The sequence below is a fragment of the Astatotilapia calliptera genome, chromosome 1 (genome assembly GCF_900246225.1).
Source record: "Astatotilapia calliptera chromosome 1, fAstCal1.2, whole genome shotgun sequence".
NCBI lineage: Eukaryota > Metazoa > Chordata > Actinopteri > Cichliformes > Cichlidae > Astatotilapia > Astatotilapia calliptera.
This window is the reverse complement of record NC_039302.1, coordinates 17,924,750-17,949,261: the sequence shown is the minus strand read 5'-3', so window position 1 is coordinate 17,949,261 and position 24,512 is coordinate 17,924,750. Positions and strand designations below refer to the sequence as shown.

Below are 24,512 nucleotides of genomic sequence, written 5' to 3'. Positions count from 1 at the left end.
AGTCTATTAATGCAGCTCCTTCTCCCTGTGAGAGTGCCCACTGCTGAGGATGACGGCCACGCAAAGCCAGCGCAAAGACAAAACAGTTTGCACAACATTAGCAGAGAAAACACAGTCGGTGCGGTGGGCGAGAGGAAACTAAGTCTGCATCACACTGGAGGATGTGTTCTCCCTTAACTGATATTTTTCCTCTCGGGGGCTGGGGTACAATGGTTGTTAAGTGTAGCTGCTTTTCCACGATCCAGGGAAGATTTCTGGTGCTCCGAACAGGTGCTTTATTGTGATATTCGGACCTAACGTAAAAGCGCTCCTTTCATCATCTGTGTGTGTGAGTGTGTGTGTAGATGTTCAGCTATCTGGATTATTTAACACCCTGATTCATTTTAAAGGCAAATTCACATACCTGTATGCCAGACAATCTTCTCTGTTGTGTAAATTATTCTTGTCACTTTTGAGAGAGAGCCGATAGAGTGAGACGTTTGTGTTATAAATGAACCTGTCCCACGGCTGCTTTGGAAACCCCTCAGGTGACTAATTTTAAGTAGACCCTCAGGTGTGAGTTCGCACGTGACAGCCTTTCAGGTAGCACCTCTGATATGGAGCCTCTTAAATTATCGCTGCTTAAGCTGCTGAGGTGTCTAATAAACAAAAGGCCAATTACTCAAATGCATGGCTCCTTTGTGCAATGTACAGTTTCACAAAAGAGCAGTAACTAATCTGTTAATGTTATACTTTTACCTCATTGGCAAAGATGCAGGACAAGTAGTATAAGTTACAACTGAAAGCTACCTAGTACCGATCCTTCCATCCTTCCTTTACTTTAATTCCACATTCTTTATCTTTTTAAATCGATACAGTCGAGTAAGCATGTTTACTATTACTCACACTAAACTGATAAAAAGGAGACTGGGAAAACCCCATACCTTCTAAAGCACTGTAGGCAGCTATGTATAAAATTCTAAAGCAACAGACAAATGCATTACATACTAACTGCACAGCCACTCAGCTTCATTTGCGAACCATCACTGCCACTGCTGCACCTTTTTGTGCATCATTAAGTTTTAACAGGGCCGTGATGGCTTTATTGTTTAAATTGCACGTGACTTTGTTTAACGTCAGCATTTCTTCTGCTCCCTGACAAGGAGTCACATTTCATAACTAATTAAATTGATCCGTCCTACCTCGCCGATAGAGTCCACTAAATGGAATTATTTGTATCCAAGTGTCAATATATTAAATCACAGGGGCTAATGAGTCGGGTCACCGCTTTCTTTTATCTTCAGCCTTGCATGTGCACATCTTCATCAGCTAACAGTCTCCTTAAATGGAGGATGAACATGCTGGACTGAGCCTCCCTGGGTGAGAGCCAAGCTTGTCTGACTAGGCTGTTAATGCCCCCACATAATCCTACTAGCAGTCTAACATAGAGCTCTTCAATACCAGGGAAAGAACAGAGTCTATGCAGACACGAGTGCACACAGCAGCGCAAACTTCCACACTTAAACACACACATTACCATTCCCCTGCTCTATTATTCTCTTATTATCATGCTAACACTTCCAGTCTAGCTGTGCTAATTGGGGGACTTACACATTCTCTTTAACAATGTCTATTTTTGTGCTTCCTTTTTTTCCCAGCCAGTGCATTAATAAGAGTCTCACACTGAGAAAATCATTTGTGCCGGGGAGACAACAAAAGCATCAGAGAATACACAAATTAGCACTATTATCTTCGAGCAATTACCATACGGCCCCGTGTTTATTTAAACTCATCTGATTGATTTTAAATATTTACCATTATACTGTAGTTTTGGGTTTTTGTTCCTCTAAATTGGTAGCGGTACGAAATCAGCATTAAATTATTGCAAAGGATCGGATGCATATTCCATTTCATTATGATAAAAAGGTAGACCAAACAGAAGTACTAAAAGACTATTTATTACAGAGACCAGTATGATTTGATCAAATCTGGTGCGAGATCTGGTGAGATAACTGTTTGCGCAGCACTAAACAAAGATTTAATTCTTCATCCGTGCGGGGTTTGTCAAGACTGGAATACTGAATGCAGGCCAATTATGTGTGGGAAACTACCAAATGCTGCCAAAGACCCTGCACTGGCTTGATGATTTGTGTTGTAACAGGACCGTGACCCTGACCCCAACCATCAAAAGCTGCGTCTGAATCACAGTGGAAGGGGATCACAACAAGAATGCAGAAATCTACGAGTAAGCTAAACCAGAAGAAAAGGCTGGATTTGATTGAAAACGTTTGAAATTGAAAGAATGACTTGATGACAGCCGCGGGTCAGGCTTGATGTCAGTCATCTGCCAAACCGCAACCGCACCGGACACTTAAGGAAAAGTTTATTTGTTAAGCTATTATGGATATTTCCAGAAGATGTGAAATAAAGCCCCCGAAACAAACAAAAACTGCTTTTTTATTTTAAATATAAAGCTTGATGTTTGTTTAAAGTTAGATTATCAGAGTTGATATCTGTAGGTGCAAACTAAAAGAAAGAGAAAATTATGTGAGTGCAGACTCCTCAGCTACTGTGTACAGATGGACAGGTACAGACATCCTCCTGTGACTTTTCTGATTTCTATGAGAAATATGGGAGTTCTGTGTCGTCTGAATAAAACACATCACTGTAAAGTTTTTTTTTCACTTGTAACACTATGTCAACTGACATTAAACACCTCTGTTTTTGTGGTAAGACTAAAGAATTAGAAAGCATTAGAAAGAAAAGGGGTCAAAAAACTGAAGCTGCACTCTTTCAAACCCTTTTTAAACCTATTTTGAAGTCTTTTCCTGTAAAATAACGACAACAATACTTTTACAGTGTGTGATACACTGACAAAAAGATTGGGAAAGATATGTTAGTAATAACCCTGCCATTGGCTAAAATATGAACTCTATGAAGAATTAATGCAGAACCTTTTTCTATCAAACTGCATGTTTTCCTGCAAGTCTGTTATGCACCGTCTCATCTTCAAAAATCTATCTCTATATTGTCCACCTTGTAAAATTCTTGGCGGATTAATGCTGGTGTTATTGAATTTCTTCTTTAATCTTGAAACCTTTAGTAGTGTCCCCCACTGTTTCTTGACACCATTAAAGACACATGTGAGGAAGCCACTAAGACTTTGAAGTGTGCAGTGGACACTAATACACTGGCCTTTTCTCTTTTAATCTCTGGTTTTCATTTTCAGCAAGCCATGTTTGTGGACATGAGGTTAAATGGACCAAAAATGTGCGCTTACTTTCAGCGAGGTCAGAGTTTATAGCTAGGTCGTATGTCGGGAGAGAAGAATAAGTCAAAGGGAGATAAACTGAATAACTTGGCTGACGAACAGATCATTCATGGAGTGAGATATAAATGTGGGCAAAAAAAGAACTTTTGCCAGCCAACATTGAAACTGTTAGCTTGCCGATCTTGGGTCTCACAGTGTCCTCAGAGTTAGCACATCAATGCCACAGCCAATGACAAATGACAGTGTCATGATATTGTGATGTTTTTCATGGATTAAAAAAAGGAAATTAAATTAAATGTTATGAATTAAAAGTGTCCCTCTGTTTCATGTGGGGAGCTCGGCTTTCTCCAGCCTGTTTGTGAAGATAAAGTTCACCCTGACCTTTCTGCCAGTATTTATTCCATTGATGTGTGTATCAGTGCGTGGGTCCCTGTGTGCCTGTGTACTGTACACTATCACCTTTGTGGATGTATATGTGTATTTACTTGCATACAGAGTCATACCAGGGATTGTATCTTAACAGACCCATCCTTGAGGAAAACATGAACTGGGCTTATTACCCAGTGAGGTGCATGGAGTTATTCTTATGGTCTGGCTATGGATGGCACAACACCTGAGTGCCTTAAAGCTCCATGTCTCATACTTTTTAAAATTTTATATCCTGAATGATGCCTTGTCTTTACCTCTCATGCATTCCCACAAACAAAGTGAAACAGAGTTAAATGGCTCATATATATATATATAAATATATATATATATATGTTTAAGTGTCACATGAGTCTTGCAATGGTGAGGTTTCAGATTTTCAACTTAAATCAACTCAAGAGTTAATCTAACCCTAGGATTGAATTAGTGCCAAGGCGATTTCAACGAGGAGGATGAACTGAAAAATACAAAGAAGCTGAGGGAAAAACACACAAAGCCTTGAGCTTTAACTTTTGATAAGCCTCTAACGCTTCAATCAAAACATCTGCTATCTTAAAACAAGTGACATTGTAATCCCGAGGGACAAAGACTAAATCTCTTTTCGTCTCTTGTTGGAATGATGAGAAAGGATAAAATGAGAGTTGGCTATTCAAAAGAAGAACTCGATTGAACTACTTGCTGCCTTGGACCAAACCTCGCTTACTAAACCTAATAACTACCTACTTCTGATTCAACTTAAATTTATATGCAAAAAAAAAGTCCTTGACAGCACACACATAACAGAAACAGCCTCCAGTTGCAGTCCCCTCGGTTTTATTGTGTGGACCCTTTACGGTGTCAAATGTCACATCATCAGTAGAAGACCTGAGCAAGAAGCTTTCTCTTCATTTTCCTTCGAGCCAAAACAGAAGGACTTTGATGGCAGGAGGGTCTCCAATAAAGTTTAATGCTCTCCATGCTAACAGCAGAGTAACTCAATCCCTCAGCGCTGCTTACCACTTTGCTAAAGGCCTGCGCAGTACAGGATGGAAGCTTGTTTACAGAAATAATTAAGTCAAAGCTGTTGTATATTAAAATGACCAGGGCATTTTTAAGAGGCAGCACTAATGAAAACAGAGTGGCAGAAACCGTTGCGCTAACTTGCCCCTGACTCTCTTTTATCTACTCTTGCTGATACTCCAACTTGAGAGGAGTGGCCATAGGTTAAGGACAGAGAACATATTCTTCTCTAAATAACTTGCTGTCGGATAAACAATGTTGCACACAGTGAAACTTATTAAAGTCTTGGGAGCGACTTGTTTTTGAGTTGTGCGTGCCCAGTGCAGCCAGGAGAGGCTGATGGGCAAGTAGAACAGATGGTCTGACCATGAGATTCTTTTATTTAATTGTGGATGTGGCTTTTTTTTTTAATCAGGAGAGATCTCATTTTGTCAGGGGAAAACTGGCTAACTGGGCTCTACAAGAAAGGGCTTTACTTGTATCTCCGTTCAAGTGTTTGAAATGGATATTTAGAAGCACTTTCCCATAAACACTTGAAACCTCACCCTCTCTGAAAAGTATCCATCAAGGGGAATTTTCAGGTAACATTTGCCTATAACTCTGTGATGAAAGCAAGGGCCTCGAAAAGGGAGATCCTTTAGGGCTGTGCCCTTATGCTCAACGTGCATAAGTAAAGAGCTCTCTATCATATGAGTATTACTAGCCCCTCGGCAGTGTATAAGGTACTTCATTTTCGAGGGTTTTCTACACAGAGTGTCATGCTATGTGCTTGTCTGTAGTGGAATGTCGTATGGAATTGTTTTTCCAATAGACTGTCCACTGTTGAAGCGAAAGGTCCAGGCTAGTGGCTACTCCACAGTAAGCTGAGAGTGCAGTCTTCCTCTTGTAAAGAGCCATTGAAAGAGGCATTTTGATGCCCTGGCCATAAATCTGCTTGTTGTACTAACTGCTCTTTGAGAACAGATGTTTTCTTTGCTCTTTGGATCATAAGAATAAGCTGTATTATATGTGGTATGTCCCAGTATATGGGGAGAAGATACTCTTTATCAAAAAAATATCTGAATGTTGATTCTGCAGGAGTTTGCTGCAGGTGAATATTTAAAGTTTTGATGCGGAGAGTTTTGAGAACAAGCAGAGAAGGAGGAGGTAAATGGAGAAGGATGTGCCTGACACCAAACACACCCGGCAGGATAATGTTAGCCTCACAAAGGCAGCCAGGCTCGCAGCCTTGACCACTGCCAGCAAGCAACCCTGGATTACCCTGTACATATCCCTGACCATATTCAGCTACATGCTGCGTGGGTGGTCTTCCTCTGCACCTTTGTGCTTTGTACTATACTGCACAGAGCACACACAAACATACACACGCGGTGAGCAAGATAACATCTGGCATGATGCACATCTGAAAAAGTAGAACAAAACATAAAAGTCCACGAGGCGGCATAAGGAAGTACGTGTCGCAGGCACAGGTCATGGTGACAATGTAGGTTTCAGCAGGTCGCGTGCTGTGTGAAAGCGTGCCATATTGCCCTTCTGGGATCTACTCATTTCGGAGGCATTTACCAGCCTCTTTCATGTCCCCCACCTCCACGCACTTCTCCATCAACACAACTCATTAGCCGTTGTTACTTTTCCCCCCATTTTTTTTGTTCATTAAGATGTGCTAATTATTCGCCTACATATTTTAAAGTCCTCCCGATTACCAACGGCCAATTAACATTTGATGAAAGTGACGAATGTCAGCATGACACACACACAAAAAAAATCAGAGATAAAGGAATAAGAAGTAAAGAAGGAGTGGCAAACTTAAGTTAGCCATGATATTTACTTTAATGCCTAATTTTATTGATCTGTGCAAATAAATCCAGACATCTGGATCATGGTGACAACCCTGGTGCTCTAATTATACTGAAGAGGCAGAAGTGGAGTAGTAATCATTGTAGAAAAAAAGTAGGAGGTGTAAGCTGCTGAGTGGTAGAGGGCCAACAGAAATGCTTTGACTGACCTGGATCTGCTGCTGGAGGAGGTTGATTTTGTGCTGTTGCTGCAGAAGCTGCTGCTGTTGTCTTGCAATCTGGTTGGTAAATGAAGTGGGGAAAAAAATGTAGATTGATTAGTAAATGAACCTAACACTAAATATGTGCCGAGACGGACGATACAGGGCTGGACTGGAGGTGGAACTTAAAAAAGCAATTTTTATTGTGAATAAAAGTGTATTCTTTTATCTAAACCGCTGCAGTCAGTCAATAACAAACCATTAAATGTTCTAAATGAATATAAAATGAACTGCAGAGCTGAAATTTGCGGAGAAAGAGAATAAATGATTTACAGGACACAGACGAATGTGGTTATGATGGAGGTGGCAAGCCCAGGAAGGGTGACAGGGGTCCCCGCTGCCCCTGAGTGACGAGCAGCCACACCGCAGTGTTTCTCATCCCTAGCGCTCCCTCCTTTTACATGCTCACTTCATTGAGCATGACAACCTAGTTTTAAGTGTCATTTAATTTTCATTTTTAAATATAATTACAAAGTGTTCACTGTAAGATATCGGCCGTCTGCAAATGTGTCAAGATTAATTTGTGCTGGCTTCCTCACGAGTGTCAACAGTTAATTACTGCGTTGTATCTTGATGGCTTGATGACATCCCAGATCTCAGCGGGCTCTCTTACTCTCCCTCTCTCAACCATCTCTCGCTGTCTCTCTTCCATTTTTATTAATGGTAAATATTAATATCAGCCCGCATTAACATAAGATCAAATAATAAAACATATATCACTGGTCGTTTGTTCTGCAGTGTCTCCAAAGCCTTCAGAGCTGAGCGTAGTTTGCAAATGAACACTATTGATTGAAAAATAAATCAATACTGTTAATGTATTATTAGTGTACTATGACCAAATGCATCACTCCAAGGTGGACGGTCTATCTCTTCATTTACCAAAGGAAGGTCTGAGAGTGTGCTGAGAAAACTCTGAGTGAACTCCTTGCTGATAATTGACTCATAGCCATTAGGGTGGCGGGTGATAATAAAAGTGTCGCCCGTGTGGATAGTTTGTGTCCTTATTTCTTCCCAGACATTAACACACTTCATGGCCTGTGCTAATTTGCTGATTTGTACAATATGGCTCATTGGCCTGATTTGTGCTGCAAATCTAATGCCAGGCTTGTTCTAATAGGAGTCGATTTATAAGATATAGAGGACTTCCATATTTAATATAACGTTTAATTCACACATTCCCTCGCATTTGTTAGTACAAGTCATAATAACATTTTTCCTACCACACAGCATAACTGTGGGCGGGAGAGCATGACCGAAATATCTCAGGCAATATAGACTATAACGTCTTTCAAATCTAATATTATTCCAAATTCCAACCAAGTAGCAAGGTTTTATTGGCGCATTTCAGGCATGAAATGTAATATGAAATAGAGAGCTAAGCACAAAGACTTGTGTTTAAAGAGGTTTATTATTAGGTGAAAGAGGAAATTAAATAAAAAAGGTAAAAGGAGGGAGGGGAATGTTCTGTGTGTTTCAAATAGTAAGAAAAGAGCCTAGTTTAGGAAAAGGTAAAATAAATAAATAAATAAATATATAGCGTGGGCTATTAGCTAGGTGTTTTGGTGCGTGTGAGAAAAGAAAACAGCAAGCGGTTACCTGCTCCTGCTGCTGACGAGCTAACTCCATTTGCTGCCTCTGTTTCTCCATCTGTGAGGCAGCCAGCTTCTTCTGTTCATCGTGAGCAGCCAGGAGCTGCTCTCGCAAGCTGATCAGCTGAGTGATCATCGTGGAGAGCTGGTGTTCCTTTTCGGCCAGGCTCTCAGGAGTACCTATTGAGAAGAAGGAGAGTGAGAAAGAGAGAGCAATGTCTGTGAGCAGGAAAGGATAAATGCAAGGTGGTGAAAACAAAAACAAAAACATGACCACAAGTTGGTGCATACCTGGAAAAAAAAGTACTCAAAAGTTTTTATTGTGACCATGACTAAATAACCAGGGTGTAGGCTTTTGGAGGAAACACAGCAGAAGCCATCGGTCATTATATAATGCTAAATATAGAACAGTGACCGATCATCATGTGCTATTGTGCTGTACACAATATTTAGTACAAAGAAAACCACACAGGCAGCAACCAACTGCAGTGAATTCACTAGAAAGTGTTAAGGTCACACACAGCCTGGAGTTGTCTGTTTTTCTGTAGCTGGTGTTCACGGCTTTCACAGCAAGAAAGTGAAGGAATTGTTCCGAGCACACAGACAAAGAGCTGCAGGGAGCTGTCAAACTGAAATCGCAGCTTATTTCAGACGTCCACGGGTGATTATAAAGAAAGTGTTAAGAGTCACTCTTTGCACTGGCCTATAAACAGAACTTTTATACACACCAAATATTAGGGGAGGAAACGCCTGCAGATTTTGGCTGAATTTAATGTGGAAACCTGCAGAAAAAAAGACTCAAAGCGGTACGTACACAAACAAAATGCATGCTCAACATACACTATAACCACATGCACTTTGTATCATCATCACATTCCCTCTCTTTAATGCATATTTGACAAACCAAAGCAATGACAGAGCAGCGGACTTGCGTTTCTCTCTCTGCAGTTACATGTCTACACTGTGTGTGATAGGGGCTCCGCTGCACTGCTCTCTCTCCGCCTAATCAATGCTAAGTGATCCTACCATTGACTTACACAGCCAACATAATTGCCAGTGAGAGGCTAGACAGTAACTCACTCTCCTCCCACTGCACTCCTGTGTGACAGCTGGTATGGTGGTACGTACAAAAAACTGACAGGAAAACTGACAGAAAGAGAAAGAGACAGTTAGAGGGAGAAAGAGAGAGAAAGGGGGCAAAAAACACAAGAGGTCCAGATAACAGTGCGGTGAAGTCTGGCCTGAAGCCAGCAGGAGCTGAATTCTTTCCTGGGTGTCTTCCTCTCGTCTCTGACCACATCTGTCTTGAGTTTCTCCTGAGAGCTCCCAGGGGCCCTCTCCACTCAAACTATTTTAATTTGACTAAACACCTGATTTATTTTATCTCTCCGATGAGGAAAGCTGTTTGTCTTAATAGGGCCTGTCAACCTCCAGAACCCATTCAGGGCAATTTACTGGCAGGCTTGTCTGAACCTCAGTTCGCCTCGCTCTGCCTCTGCTGCCTGCTGCAATGGAAGAGAGCTGCAATTCTCCATTTATCCTCCTAACGAAAAAAAAGCACCTAAAAGCAGCTATTCATTGGGCCTGTGTGCAGTTTCCAAGGCCTCAATTGACTTCTTATTCACCCAACTACACTTGTTGTGAATGGCTTATCTATAAAATTGATACAATCAGCACCAATTTTATTAACCTTTGGCTGTCTCCATGAAGGAGCTGCTCAGCAGCAAAATACATCGGTCATTGTCACAATAAATCACTATCAATACTGTCGCGGGAAGGAGGGAGAGCCGTAAAGAAAGGGAGACGGGGGGTAACAAGACAGAAAAGAAGAACAGGAAAATCATCATCTAGATGATCATTTTGATTTGGGGCCATCGAGTCACAGATGAGTGTCAGCTGGAAAAAAAAGTGAAACATCTGGGCTCAATGACGCCCTCACAGCCTGCCTAAGTACACATGTCACACTAGTTTAGGAGTTTAAAAATTGTGAAAATTACAAAGATTCTGCAGAATGTTTATGTTTTGTCTTGTGAGTGTGAATATGCAGCAGAACTTGTGCTAAGTGTCCAATGAAGGACCTGATGGGCCAGTCTGAGTGTGGGGTGTTCACTCCTGCCCAGACACCACAAGAATACTAACAGAAGGCTCATTGTTTTGATGTTGAGCTGAACTGTGGGAAGCCCAGACCTTCCCTTGCACCACGATTTAGGCCATCTCTCTCTTCTGATTTCAGTCATAATTGTTGATCTCAGTCCTAAAAATCTACAACAGCTGAAGACATTTTAAGATTAGCTGTCAGTACTGCAGACAAACACAGCTTTGGTGCTTAAATATCTACTAAAGATAAGCGCAGTGGAAGAAAACCAAACATAAAATGAGACACATGTGTTTTTTGTTGCCTGGTTAGTGTTAAAATCCCTTTCTTCCTGCTTTGAATTATGGATCAGCTTTAAAATGCAGATAAAACTTTTATTGGGTGGTACAGAAGAGGAGAGTCGTGGTCTGTGTCTGACCAGGCTGCTGACAAAAGAGGCCGTTTCCTGCATATTGCATGGCTTTTAACAGCGGTAGGGCTGGGGTCTGCCTGTTAACATGTCTCCTCACATTGCGCTTCCGATGGCAGACAGACAGCCCAGAGATGCCTTGGCGCTACATAAACGCCAGCAGTCGGCCTGGACCTAACGTGTTGTGACATCCTCCTGGTGAACAAGTGAGCCTCAGTAGGACAATACCAGCCCAAAGCAGGAAGAGGATCCCAGGAGTAAGCGGTCAAGCTGTGCTGGCACTTTTCTTGTTTTGTTATTTTAGGACACTTCTGCCAAGTTCAGAATTTTTAGACTGACACATAGAAGACGGCGTTGTCCAGTTTCAGCCCATTCACATGCACCTTTTGAGATTCCTGCCTTCTTTAAACGTCACAAAGTAGGGCAGAAAACATCAACGGGTGACTAAATAAATCATAAGAGAAAAACAAGCAGAGCCATGGTTGCTTGGGGAAGGACGGGGGTATTTGAGCCTTGGGGTCTTTGGATAAAAGGCACTTTGTAGGGGTGTGATTTGTTTTGTCCAATACCCACATCTCTCTCTCACTCTCTCTCTTGGCTCCCTCCTCTCTGCTCTAATCAAGCAGTCTCTAATTTGGGTTCCAAGTCCAGTACCGGGGAAAAAGAAGGAGGCTTGTTACTTTGAAGAGTCCCGAGTGAATAACACAGATAAAAGATTCAGGCACAAAAAAAAGAAAGAAGAAAACGAGGAGGGTGAGGGTAAAAAGGGGGAAAATCACAAGGCACCCTATTCTCTTCTCTTCCTTTGGTTAAGACAGCTGAGCCATTATGACCAGATCTGAATTGAGTTTTTTAGCACCAGAAGACTGGAATTTCTTTGTCTCTCTATCAGACAGCTATTGTGGATGCTTCCATATGCTGCAAACCCATCCTAAGTAAATTGGGCCTTGTCTAAATGGTACGATTGTACCAAGCTGTATCCGCACACAGACCGCACATAGCTTGAATGCCTTGCATGCTGAGACGCTCTCTCACTCTGCGCTCTCCTAAAGCGCGTGTGAATGTAGACGCGAGCGTGCACCGATGTGTGTTGCACGTGCCTCCAATCAATAAAAGGTACATGTCTCTGAGTAAATGCACGTGTGTGACCTCTGTGGTCATCTGACCCTTTGTCCATTCTTTCTGCGGAAAACACAAAGAGCTAACTCAGTAGCAGCAGACGACATCTATTGGTGCGCGCTTTAGTATTTTTAAGGGAAAAAAAAGGATGTCCACAGTCCTTTTACCAATACCTAACAATGTTTTTTTCCAATCAAATTTTCTTTTGTGTTATTTAATACAACTGAAACATTTTATCCTTTGTTAAAAAAAAAATGTGTTAGGTTGAAAACTGGCAGAAAAGCCAGAGTAACGGGAACTAGTTTTATAGTATCCCTTTGCTTTTAAATAGTATGTGCACTTGTCCAGCAGTGCTACAAGGCTGTGTGTGTTTAATATGGTGTTAATGTGTCTCCGTGTCCTACAACCAAGACAATATGAGCAACAGCTGTTTTACCTGGCTTGCTGCCTCTGCTATGATATAAAAGCCGTTAATCTTGCCAATAAAACCGCATTAACAAGCATAAGCAATGACTTACAAGTACGTCATCCACTGGCAGCAAATGCCCCTCAGCCACTAAGCTTACCTATATGATAAGGATGAATATATCGGCTTCTTTACAATGAAAAACTCAAATGTTCTCTAAAATTTGCAGTAGTCTGAATATAATAAGTGTATTATAGTATTTTGCACGTGCCACCTATGTTTTTGCATATAGTATATTTGAATGTTGATGCGACTGCATCAGAATCATTTAAGTGTCTCAGCACCATCTTTTAAACATAAATATTCTGATTGGCATATGAAGAGCTTATTAATAAAAGTACTCTTCATCTACTGAGGTTCTGCTGTTCATGGTGAACAGTGATAGAGGCTAACATTTTGATGATAGAGGAAGCTTCACTCTTCAGTATAATTATGCTAATGTAAAAGCTCCAGCACTTAACTGTCTATCCATGACACTGGACAAGGTACTTCATCAAAGCCAAGATAGAGGCTCAACCTGAGCATATTAATCCGCGGGAAATGCCGGTGACCCTTAAATTCTCCCTGGAGAAAAAAAAAAAATTTCAACGCAGCAACTTTATTTGTGTTCTTTCAGTAACTGAATGCAACTTTCTTTGAATCTATAAGACTGTGCAGCAAACCACAGATCCTGGCAACAAGATGTTGTGTAAGGCAGCATGTAGCAAAGATCATTACATAAAAACAAAGATTGTCTCTGAGCCTTCATTTCATCTCTTATGGCCTTTATAATGATAAGTCTGACCCCCGTGACCTTAAAATATAAAAAGAATGCACAATTTTCAAGGTCTTTCTAATACATAGCACTTAAAGCATATGAAACAGTGATCAAGGCAATGACTTACTGTCAACAAATCCTTGGAAGGGAATTAGGAGTTAGATGTTATCTCATTCTTTTCACAGAGCGTTTATTCATCCGTCTTACCTATACAACTGATAATTAAAGCAGAATCTACTTGTTTCCTTGAACTGCGCAAAATGAGATCTTTCGAAAGACTTTCCGTCTGCTGTCTTTGATGGATAAGTGTATCAACAATACCAGTGTTTTGTCTGGGTTTTTTATCAGATCACAAGTGATAGACTGAAACAGCAGGGATAACAGGAAGCAAAGACAGATGAGCCCAGAACACATATTCACAAAGCATATAACAGGTCAGAGCACCTGCTGCGTTCTCAGGCTTTTAATACAAATCTAGCCAGCAGATCTAACCAGGGATCATAAATGTTTATTTTAGAATTTACCAATGCCATTGCACTGCCATGCTATTCGTGCCATTGCAGCATGGGCGAGCCAACAGGTCTGAACTACAGATCTATTTAGAATGCATAGATGATATTAATATATATCGACAATTAATGCCTTCAGAGAGCATGGAAAGTGGATTTTTCCAATATATTTTACTGAAAGTGAAAATGTAAAACTGGAACTGCTAAGTTTTATTGTACGCACATGTATAACCATTACTGCCATTAAACACTCTTCACATTGCTAAAGCTTAAAAAAAAAACCATAACTACAATTTATAATCAATAATCTAATGTATAATTAGTATAATTAATTCAGCATTCATTAACACTTAAACACTGCCTATTGGAACTTAGCATATGCATTCAAAACAGAGGTAGAAAGCCCTGTTTGGGGGGGGGGGGGGGGGGAGTTGCACGTTTCACTGATCTTTTGATTTCTGTCTTTCTCAGTTTGTGTAGAACAAATGCATTCTACTTTATTTATTTTGAGATTATTTTGTTACCTTTCAGGTGCAGCAGGTCTCTATGTAAAGAAAAAAAAACACCCTCTGACCTTTGTGTGCGCTCTGTTCCTTATGTGCACCACATATGATCGCTCCTGTGCCATTTTACTTTCTCACCCTTTCAGTCAAATTCGATCCAGAACAGCCCAAATGTGCACAAATTTGTAGCCTCCGTGCAATTTAAAACGTTTAAACTTTTCATCAAAAGTCATCACATTTCAGGCTAGAATGACATTTTAGTGTTTTACTGCTAATTTTACACATTTGTTACATTACATTTTCGAAAACAGAACAGTGTACTGGTGATAGACTAGATCAAAATGCATAAAATTGAACATAAAAGGCCATAGTGCTTGCTTGGTGCACATGCAAAGAAGGATAAAAGGAAGATTTGAGATAGTCCCCAACTCCAGCCTGATTTTATACTTAAATGCCAAATCACAAGTACAAAATAACACCTGTGTAATTACCGATGTTCTTTCCATAATAAAAAAAAAAGAAAAAAAAAAGAATCAAAAATAATCCTGGAAAGTGACTTGATGCACTCGATAGCATTACCCATAAATGAAATTAAGCTAAAAATAACACTTTCTTATGGAGCCTATAAAAATGTGACTTTTTTTACTTTAAACACAATTTCAAAAACCTGTCTTAGCCATTTTTATGCCTTCCTAAAATTTGGTTGTTATACGCATCTTTTTAAATCTGAAGGGTGTATTCGCATTCTCTTACATCCTCATATAACTTAGCCATTCGGCTTTACATGCTTGTGAAAATCCAATTTGCTTTGCCCAGGAAAAACTAATGAATATTTTAGGGGAGGCTCCTTTAAAAATGACATAGATATGTTTTTGTCAGCTCTCTCAATGGTTTACATTCTCTCTGACTGAAAGGAAGATTAATAAAACGATATACTGTTAAATGACTCAACTTGAACAAACCACTGGAAAATATGTAATTGAAAACACAGAGATTTTTGTACCTGTATATACAAACATACACTACACACACACGAGCACAGCGCTTCCTTTTTTACCTTCCATTGCCACAAGCTAAATTCCTCAATTCATTAGAGGAGAAAAACACACAGTCCAACACTCACATGCATTCATCTGGCAAATGTGGCCTCAGGAATAATGATTTACTGTGGCTCATATTTCACCTGAGTGCACAGGGCAAACAGTTGACTGAAGTGTTGTGGAGAAAATGCTAACTGAGGCATTTTTGACTGGAGCAACTGGACAGATAACGTTTTGTGCTATTTGTGTGAACGGTTTGTATGTTGGGTGTAATAGACATATTATATAAAATACACAAACCTTTTGAAATACCCTCAAAATTAATGTCTTCCTTCTCCTTTCTAACGCTACATAAGCTCACTTTTGATGGGGAATGTTGCACAAATATGCAGTTGTGTCCAGTAGTATCAAAACCGCACTTTATAGAGGTCATTAAGACATTTTTTTAAAAGTGCACAAACATGTTTTGCAACAAACCCACAGTACTAAACAATCTGGGCTCTGTGCTCTCACTGTGGACCCCTTTCTGCTTGTGCAGGAGTATAGCCAGCACAGGTAGGGCCAGCATCAAATCAGTCTCAGCTGCCTCCTGCCCTGCCCTCTGTTCTCCTCCTAAAGAGCTTCCACTTATCTGCCTGCCACAGGACTGTATGTTTGCACCCGACCACTGTCACGTAGACACCATTCTCAAATTGATTGTGACAGTGCAAGAGCCCTGATTTTTCTGCTTCAGAATTCAAGCTGCCATTTCAACGCTAGTGTACAGCGTTAAGCTTTTTTCTGTCTTTCTTTTTTAGCAGATTCCAGCGGAATGAATACAGCTTGTGTTCCAATTTAGTAACTACATATTTTCCTCCAGTTTGAGTAAATGCTTGAGCAGTTTGTGTGTGTGCTTCTTCTTTTTTCTCTTCTTTTTTTTTTTCTTATGCCCCCATCGGGGGGCCAGTAAACTACCACTCAGCAGGGAAACTTAAATAGCTCTGTTGAGTATGAAGCTCAAAGACCCTGCACAGAGCAAGCCAAAAGGCATATAAGCATATATGTGTATGTATATATGTGCATAATGAATGGTTATTATCAGTCACTTGTGATCATATAACAGATCTCTCTGAGATATATAATTATAAATGTCAACTGTCCAAGTTTCCTCAGCTGAAATCTTTTTATCTGTGTACTTCTTTCTTGTGCACTCTTTCCACCTTGCCTCTTATTATCTGTTACTTTGTGTGGTTTGGAGCCTTTCCAGCTAGCCTCCCTTTCTTGCTCTGTGGTTTTGTTCAGGAGATTTCATCGTTCCTGCAGATTGACAGCTAAGCTCAGGTATGAAAACAAACAGTTAGCCCTGGAATTGACTGGTGAAAAGAAATCCGCCACTAATGCTCCTTCACAAGCTCTCCTTTTCGCCTCCCCGTGCTGATGCTAAGCCCTGACGGCGTACAAGAAAAGCCAGATGGAGATTTGAAATCATTAACCCTTAATAACACCCCTCTGTATGTCTGGGTTAAGCACATTGCCTCCACTGGATTACGCCACTTTCGACTTACACTAAAACACTAGAAAACATGCCTTTACCTCAAAACAGCACAATATGTATGAAACACGCGCATTACAATAGGCTGTAATTATACATCTGTCATTTGTAAGGGGAAAATGGTTGGTTGGGTTTGCGGACCTTGAAAAGAAAAATCTCTGATGTTGTTGATGCAGTTGTTTTGTTTGTTGACTGTACATGCGTGTTCGGCTCAAAAGGATAAAGTATTCGGGGCATGTTTGAACACAACTGCTGCAAAAGAATGTCTTTATTTTCACGGGCAAAGCCTCAGGTCAAATTCTCTCACACCTATTGTTTTTTTATCTCTTTCCTAAGAACAAGACAAAATCATTTCCTCACCAGTCAGATTCCACCACTTGCCTCTGCAATAACAATGGCTTCTCTTTCAAGGCTCCAATGGAACAATGTCAAAAGAGAGCCTACAAGGCGTTTGGTATAATTTGCGGAGGAATAAGTAAGCGATCTGCACAGAATATGCAAGGCCACTCTGCTACTAGGTACTGTAGCCTTTATCTGCATGTAAAGCTTTTTTTCTCCGCAGCCTTTCATTCATTTATAACCTACAGATATGTTTGCCTTTTGTACTGATTTTAACCTAACAATTAATGGGACCTCTGATTCATCATAACACTTTAGATCTTAATCATAAGGTGTTTTCTGCTTGGTACCTTTGTTTGTGTTTTAATTAGGTGGACCTTGTGCATCTCCAACCCTGGGCCTCTTTTTAATTGCCCGTATTTACATCAGGCAGACATCAAACGCAGAGAGAGAGACATTTGTAAGGGTGAGCACAAAGCAGCCCTTTGAAATGTCTACAGTCATATGAAATGGCATGCTAATTAAAAATCTAAGGCTGCCTCTGTGATAGGAGAAGCATTTATATTTGTAACTGTGGTGTAAAGACTGTCTCCATAACTCATCAACAGACAGAGGCCATAATGTTTATTATCAGGCTCCCTACCTGTTTACAGACCACCAAGTAACCTTCCTTTTCCCATTCATCAAACAGAAAAAATGCCCTGCCTGTAATTTAACAGACCAGCTTTCAAAAGGCTAAATAATTTTAAACATTTTACCCCATGCACTTTGATCTCCACTGACACACAGTGTACTAGCACAGGTACAATGAATCGAGTTTAGCAAGCAACGATTTATCCATCACTTCATTAAGGTTATTGCTAATGAATATACTTATTAGAACATTCATCTGCTTTTTTTAACCTTTCTGTGCAGGTGGAGAAATTTAAATTAATCATTAAAGTTGAACGCTTCTGATATTTCCCATTTATGTTTTATGAAAAGAAACAATTAAGCAAATTATCAATATAACCTGTACCTTAATAAACTACGGCCCCCTTGTTTGTGAATTGTTTCCATGAAATGTTAATTAAAACGCTAGGTGCACTGATATAATATTATCTAAAGGGTTTCCAAGAAATTAAAGCAAGCCGCTAGAAGTTCTTAGTTGAAGGGATTTACTGGGAGCCACTGGCAGCCCAGTGTCAGCAGCCAGCTGGTATTGTGCTTCCCTGTGCTGTATAAACACAGCAGCTCGCTGTAACAGTCAGTGCTAAGGACTGAGCAGCTGCCCTGCCCATCCTCAGCCCACCTTCACGCTGTCATAAACAGAGATTTTGGGGGAGTGCTGAGTTGCTCTTTGCTGTGGTGCTCTCGATAGGCTGCACGGGGCGTTCACTGTCAGCGTCAAGGCATTCCACTCAAACGCAAGCTCACCGAGGAGACGACTCTGCGCGTCTCCGCACCCTCTCCTCTCCAAGCCGCTTCTCCCCTTTCAGCTCAGCCGTGGTCTGTTTACATCAAGCACACTTTGGGTTCAACAATTACCAGAGCAGCATGAACGCACCGCATGTGCCAGAGCAGAGCAGCGAGGCTCAGGGCCGTCTGAAGGGACAACAACAATAAACTGCTGACAAGCAAAGAGAGCCTTCGACTGAGGCTAAATGGGCTGGAATTTTGAAGAAAAGCACTTTGGACAGAGTTGGGCATTCCAACAAAAGATAAGGGAGGAGAGAAATGAATGAGGAGGGCAGCCAAAGGCCTTTGTTTCATTTCAAAGTACAAGGCTTTTTCTGATATTAAACAGCACATATACTATGTAAGTCTGATAGGAATGAGGAACTCACGGGGTACTTCTATTCATACCTTTTACTTCTGCCAGCAGTTCACTTGTGTTGAGCCTCTCCATCTTCTCTTTCCAGTCTTTAGAAAGAAGTTTCTCCATGCACGAGGATTCTAAAAAAAGAAAAATTAGAAGGGAAATTTAAAGCCATTTGTAATATTTGACGTTTTTATGTATGTAATATTGTGCAAAGTATATAGTTTCGCTTTTCATAATTTTGTAGATGTCATAAATCCATATACTTAAATGAAAAGATGGTGAATCAGACGAAAGAGAGGTGTTTTATTTGATGGCATTGCGCGGGAAACATTAAAAAGAGACTCCGTCCGACAGCTGAGAGATGAGCTAGGGGTGGAGTGAGAAGGGAAGCAGGCATTGTGGGACTACCATAAGGGCAGAGACACACATTAAACGGGAGGCAAAGAGTTAGACTGGGTACGTCCAAACGTTCACATAGCTGCCAATGATGAAAACAATTAACATTTGTCCAGCAGACAATGAATCAGAGAAGGAATGGCTGCAATCTGCCATGCTGTCGCTGGTGTAGCTGATAAAGAACATACTGGGCTGGCTGACCTAGGCCTCCACCATCTCTGCGGTGCTTCGGGTTCAGCCTGTTCCCATCAAACAACAGTAGAGCAACCCTCCACTCTGAGCCTGCCTCTAATCTGAACCAGAGCAACACATCCAGTCCTATTGAATTATGCCTTTTAAAGCCGCAGCCTCGGTGCAATTCTTTGAGTATTTTGAGTGAAATATGAAAATAAATTTTACTGACTTATAATTAAAATAAGTTTTATAGAGATTGCATTTATAGATAGATTTTTGCAAATTGTATAATTAATATGGAGCAACATTTAAAGCTGCAAAGCTGCGGAACTCCATAATGAATAGTCTTACAAGCATATAACAGTGGATCATTCACAAACATACTTCTGGCAACACACGGGCAGAATTTATGGTTTTTTGTTTTACATAATGCAACGGAGGAGGAGTGAAGACTGAGAAAGCCCTGTCACGTGAAACATCTGGATTCTTCCAGTTTTACCACTATCATCCTTGGGATCAGAGGAGATTTATACAGTTGAGGATGTATACAAATGTTGCTTCCTTTTATCCTTCTGTATCATCTCTCGCCCGCTTCCACAAACCAAACACTGTTGCTCCTTCTGACAAACACACTGAGTTCAGAGGATCTGGGAGTAACAGGGGGTCAGTAGTTGTTGTGGCCTTGTTTAAGGGTGGCTTTCAGCGAGATCAAGCAGAGTCACCATTTTGTTTGATTGGCCACTTCCTCCAATGTGATGGGGGTCGACAGGACATCTTCAGCTCGGGGTCATTATAACATTACTTCTGCTTTATTGACTTTCCAATTCCCAACTCACAGTTTGTGCCCTTGACCCTAAGAGAGGGAGTCAGAAAAGCCTATGTGTTTTGTGTGTGTTTGTGTGTGTTAACTCCCTGCGTGGCACAAAGATCACAGATCTTAAAACAGGGTGTTAAGGGCAGGGGGAGTAGCGGAGCTCAGCTTTTCTTCCCTGCTTCTCACCCCTGGGTGAGAGGGCTTCCTCTCCCAGAACAACAAACTCCCTTCAAATCATAATCTCCTGTCAGACACAGCAACACCAGCGCTTGACATTTTCCCCCTGAAGCACAGACATATTTCAAAAAATGGTAAAAAGGGGAATTAAACAAACACGTCGAACATATGCTAATAAGCAAACATATGCTCTCTCGCTCTCTTTCTCTCTCACACACACACACAAACACACTCACTTTCATCACAGATGCTTCTCCAGCACTTGATCATTAAGGAATGCACCAACAGTTGGAGATAATGTGGTGCCAGCTTCCATTCTACTCCAGTCCTCCCCCTCCCTTCCACCTCCCTCCCAGGAGAGCTGCCGCTCCCTTACTTCTCTATCCCCTCTGCCGGGCCAGACACGACCTGCCAAGTCCTCCAACAGGAGAAACTACAGCTGGAATGCACTGCTGTCCTCCCTACCTTCCACCTGGTAAAGGTGAATAATGACCTGGATTAGTCCATAAAATAACTCTCAAACACCTTTCAGTGTTCAAAGTGTGAACAAAACAGGCAACCAAAAATGGATTTGGTAAAAGAAGAAAAACTTTTTGCGCAGGCGTGCTCGAGGAAAGCAGTAAATGAGTCAGATGTCTGGCTTTTTTCAAAGCACCCGTCCACGGCCTATTTTCCTGAAGAATTTAGATTAATCCGAGGAATGCTACTTCAGTTTCTAAAATGTCTTTCTGTTTTCCCAGGAGAAATTATAAATGCCAATGAAAACACTGGTTACCATCAACATACTAATTACTGTCAGCTTATGACAGGGTGTCAAAATTGATACACAGTGTATTCACCATAAAATAACAGATTATTTGTAATACAAGATTCACGCTTAACTCCTGATTGCTTTTTTTAAATACATACTCAGATGTTCTGAAAGGAAAAGTGGTAAACTTGTGAAGTTTTTCGTGTTTGGAAGACTTTGCTGCTCTTGTCCTTTCAAAGTAGGACATAACATACTAGGGAATTAGCTTAAACAAGAGAAGAGTCCAGCGAGTTTATTTTTATTTTCCTATGGGGGCTCTTAAATCTCTCACCCACCCCCACCCCATCCATTTTTTCTCTCCCCCTCTTGAGATAAAATGCTCTGTGGCTGGGGAGCAGGCCATTCAGCTGGGATGAGAATGGAATGAAAACAATAGCCCTTATCAGGCTCTTATTTACATTTTCCCAGCGTCCCTGCAGTAGACAGCTTGGCTTGTCACCAAGCCCAGATCGCCCCACTGGACCCAGACCAACTTCCTCCAGCCCCAGCGATTCCAGTGGTCCCTATGGACCCTTGGCACAGGCCCCCACCGCTCTGCAGCTAGCACAGATAGCAACATACAAGACAAAACTACTGGAGTGTGTGTGTCCAAGATGTGTTCCCAGTGAGAGGGGAATGGTTTCTTGACTACTAAGCCTGTCTGGGTCTCATTGTCTGGGGCTGGTGCTATATAGCTGGAAAAATGCCCTGAACTCTTTCCCAATTTTATTTTGCCAAAATGGCACGCAGAAGAAAGCGAATAGTCATTAACACTGCCAAATTCAATATGTTTAGCTACTATCAGGGGTGTCATCTCTACTATACAGCTCTTCTATGCAAGCATTGTGTGATCTTATTGATGTGGCTGAACAGGCACAGGGATTGAGACACACAGAGCTGCGATGATTGGGATAGATTAGGCTACATTTTTTTAAACTGTATTAAAAACAAACCTTAATGATCCCCATAAATCTTAACAGAAGAATGTTTCTAGGATGATATGTGACATAAACAAAGCTTTCAGCACCTGGCAGTCAGTGGTTCCAGAATATCATGTTCAGTATAAACCACAGAAGCTAAAAGACAGGTTACTACTATCTGTCCTGATACCGACTGACTCCCTGACAGTCTTGAAGAAAAATACTGATATTCCTGCTATTTGTCTGTCTTTCCCTGACGTATTTCGACCTCTCTTTCAGCACTTTCTCCACTCTTTTAAGGAAAAAGAGACCAATCCCAAATTTGTTTTGTTTTTTCTCAGATTTGGAAAAAGAGAAGACAGAAGAAAATTTTTGCTAATTAATCTTTTTATTGCTGCTGTAGACAGAAAAAGTCAAGTTACCAAGTGGTACATCAAACCGACTAAAAAAATGCAGTCACAAACACATCAGATCCTGTCACACTGGAATTAAATTGGACAGCAATAAACTAGATCTTAAAAATGAATGATATGGTACGGAGCCCCGCAGGGGACATGGGAGAAAAAAAAATCAAGACGGACTTTTGCGAGATCTCGCAAAACTAACTCGGGATCTCGCAAAACTTTTGCGAGATCTCGCAAAACTAACTCGGGATCTCGCAAAACTTTTGCGAGATCTCGCAAAACTTTTAGCCGCATTCTTCCCATTAGCTCGAAGCTAACGGGAGGTCGAGACCTACTACAGCTGGGAGGAACACTGCTTTCCCGGCACATCGTGCCTCGACCTCCCGGTCGGCTTCGGGCTGGCGTCCGAAGAATGCGGCTAAAAGTTTTGCGAGATCCCGAGTTTGTTTTGTGAGATCTCGCAAAAGTTTTGCGAGATCCCGAGTTAGTTTTTCGAGATCTCGCAAAAGTTTTGCAAGATCCCGAGTTAGTTTTGCGAGATCTCGCAAAAGTTTTGCGAGATCTCGCAAAAGTCCGTCTTAATTTTTTTTTCTCCCATGTACCCTGCGGGGCTCCGTAATATGGAGCTATGGAGTACACTGTGTATATTAAAGTGAGTACTCCACCACAGCTTGGGTTAAAAAAAAGCCCATCTCAGTTTTTTTTTTTTTTTTTTTTTTTAAATATTATCCTTTACAATCCCTAAAAAGTTGAATATAGTAAAGTTTTTGATGCAAGAAAACACGTCGTCATGTTTCAAAAGACCACGGATACCTCAAAGCACAAGAATGGTTTGTTACAACATGAAGTGATGGGTGTTTTATTACTCTGTGTTGTCAGCAATGAAAAGGTTTCAACTGCCTGCCACCACAGTTTGAGCTGCTCTGTGAGCTCCATTCTCCTGGGAGAAAGATGATACTTGTGTTTGAGTGTTTGTTGTGTTGAAAAGCTGTTGGCAGAGTAGAGAGGGCTATCTAGGAGGGTCAAATTAGCTATAAGTCATGGATAAGAAACTAGGAGGACCTCCCCTTTAGCATTGGCCTTGTATATCAGTTGTCTCAGCCTCAAGGGGAAACGTGTAATTACCAAATCAATGATCAGCTGACACTGACCGTATAAATAATGTCCTCCCCACAATGGAGAGGATGAGACAGTGAGGCAAATAGGGAAACAATTTAGCATTTGCAGTGAGGGGTGGATGGACAGAGGAAAACGAGTAGGTTTTATACAATTTGGCTTAATCCAATTATAGTCAAATTCCACCTATCAATTCGTCCATCCATGCATCCATCCATCCATCCATCCTCACTTAAACAAAACTGACAAGTTTAAAAAAAAAAGAGTGAGTCAAAAGTAAATTTCACATAAAACTATACCATAATTGTAACCTAGTGATGATTGGTGCTTTCTAGGCATCCCATAAAGTTCAAAGGTCCAATAAAGCAGTGGGGTGAGGAATATCCACTAATGTTTTGATTTAAAATTACACAAATCACTGTTATTTTACAGAGGATTATAGAGCCATAAATTATCCATAAATGATTATGATGATATTAGCACATTTGATTTACTTCATTGTGTCGACTTTATCGTATGATTGCACATGCAAAAAATATCTGGGCAAATTCTTAAAAAAGAAAAAAAAACTGGAAGCATTTAAACAGCTTAAAAAAGGCTGTCACATTTGTTACATTCCTACTTTTAGTGTTAGACACAGTATAATCCTTTGATTCAGGCATAGATTCTGTCTCAGAAATAAAGCTGCCAGAATCTCAGTCAGACAATGATAAGCTAACGTCTAATTTCCCATCCACTCCGCACTGCACGGAAAACAAATCAAAAGTCGAGATTGATAAAAATGAAAATGACTGTGACACACTCCAAGGAATCCTTTGAATATCTTAATCAC

At 40.8% G+C, this 24,512-nt stretch overlaps 1 protein-coding gene across 7 annotated transcripts in view; it reads right to left on the bottom strand.

Annotated features, from left to right (window-relative positions):
* Nucleotides 1-24,512, bottom strand: part of sox6 (SRY-box transcription factor 6) — a 129,389-nt gene that overhangs the window by 42,644 nt on the left and 62,233 nt on the right. For all 7 annotated transcript variants that reach the window (XM_026167286.1, XM_026167266.1, XM_026167257.1 and 4 more), the window contains 3 exons: nt 18,934-19,023; nt 8,328-8,500; nt 6,681-6,749 (listed from right to left, as the gene is read on the bottom strand). In XM_026167286.1, coding sequence (XP_026023071.1) covers nt 6,681-6,749; nt 8,328-8,500; nt 18,934-19,023 — 332 coding nt within the window. The remainder of the gene's footprint in view (nt 1-6,680; nt 6,750-8,327; nt 8,501-18,933; nt 19,024-24,512) is intronic.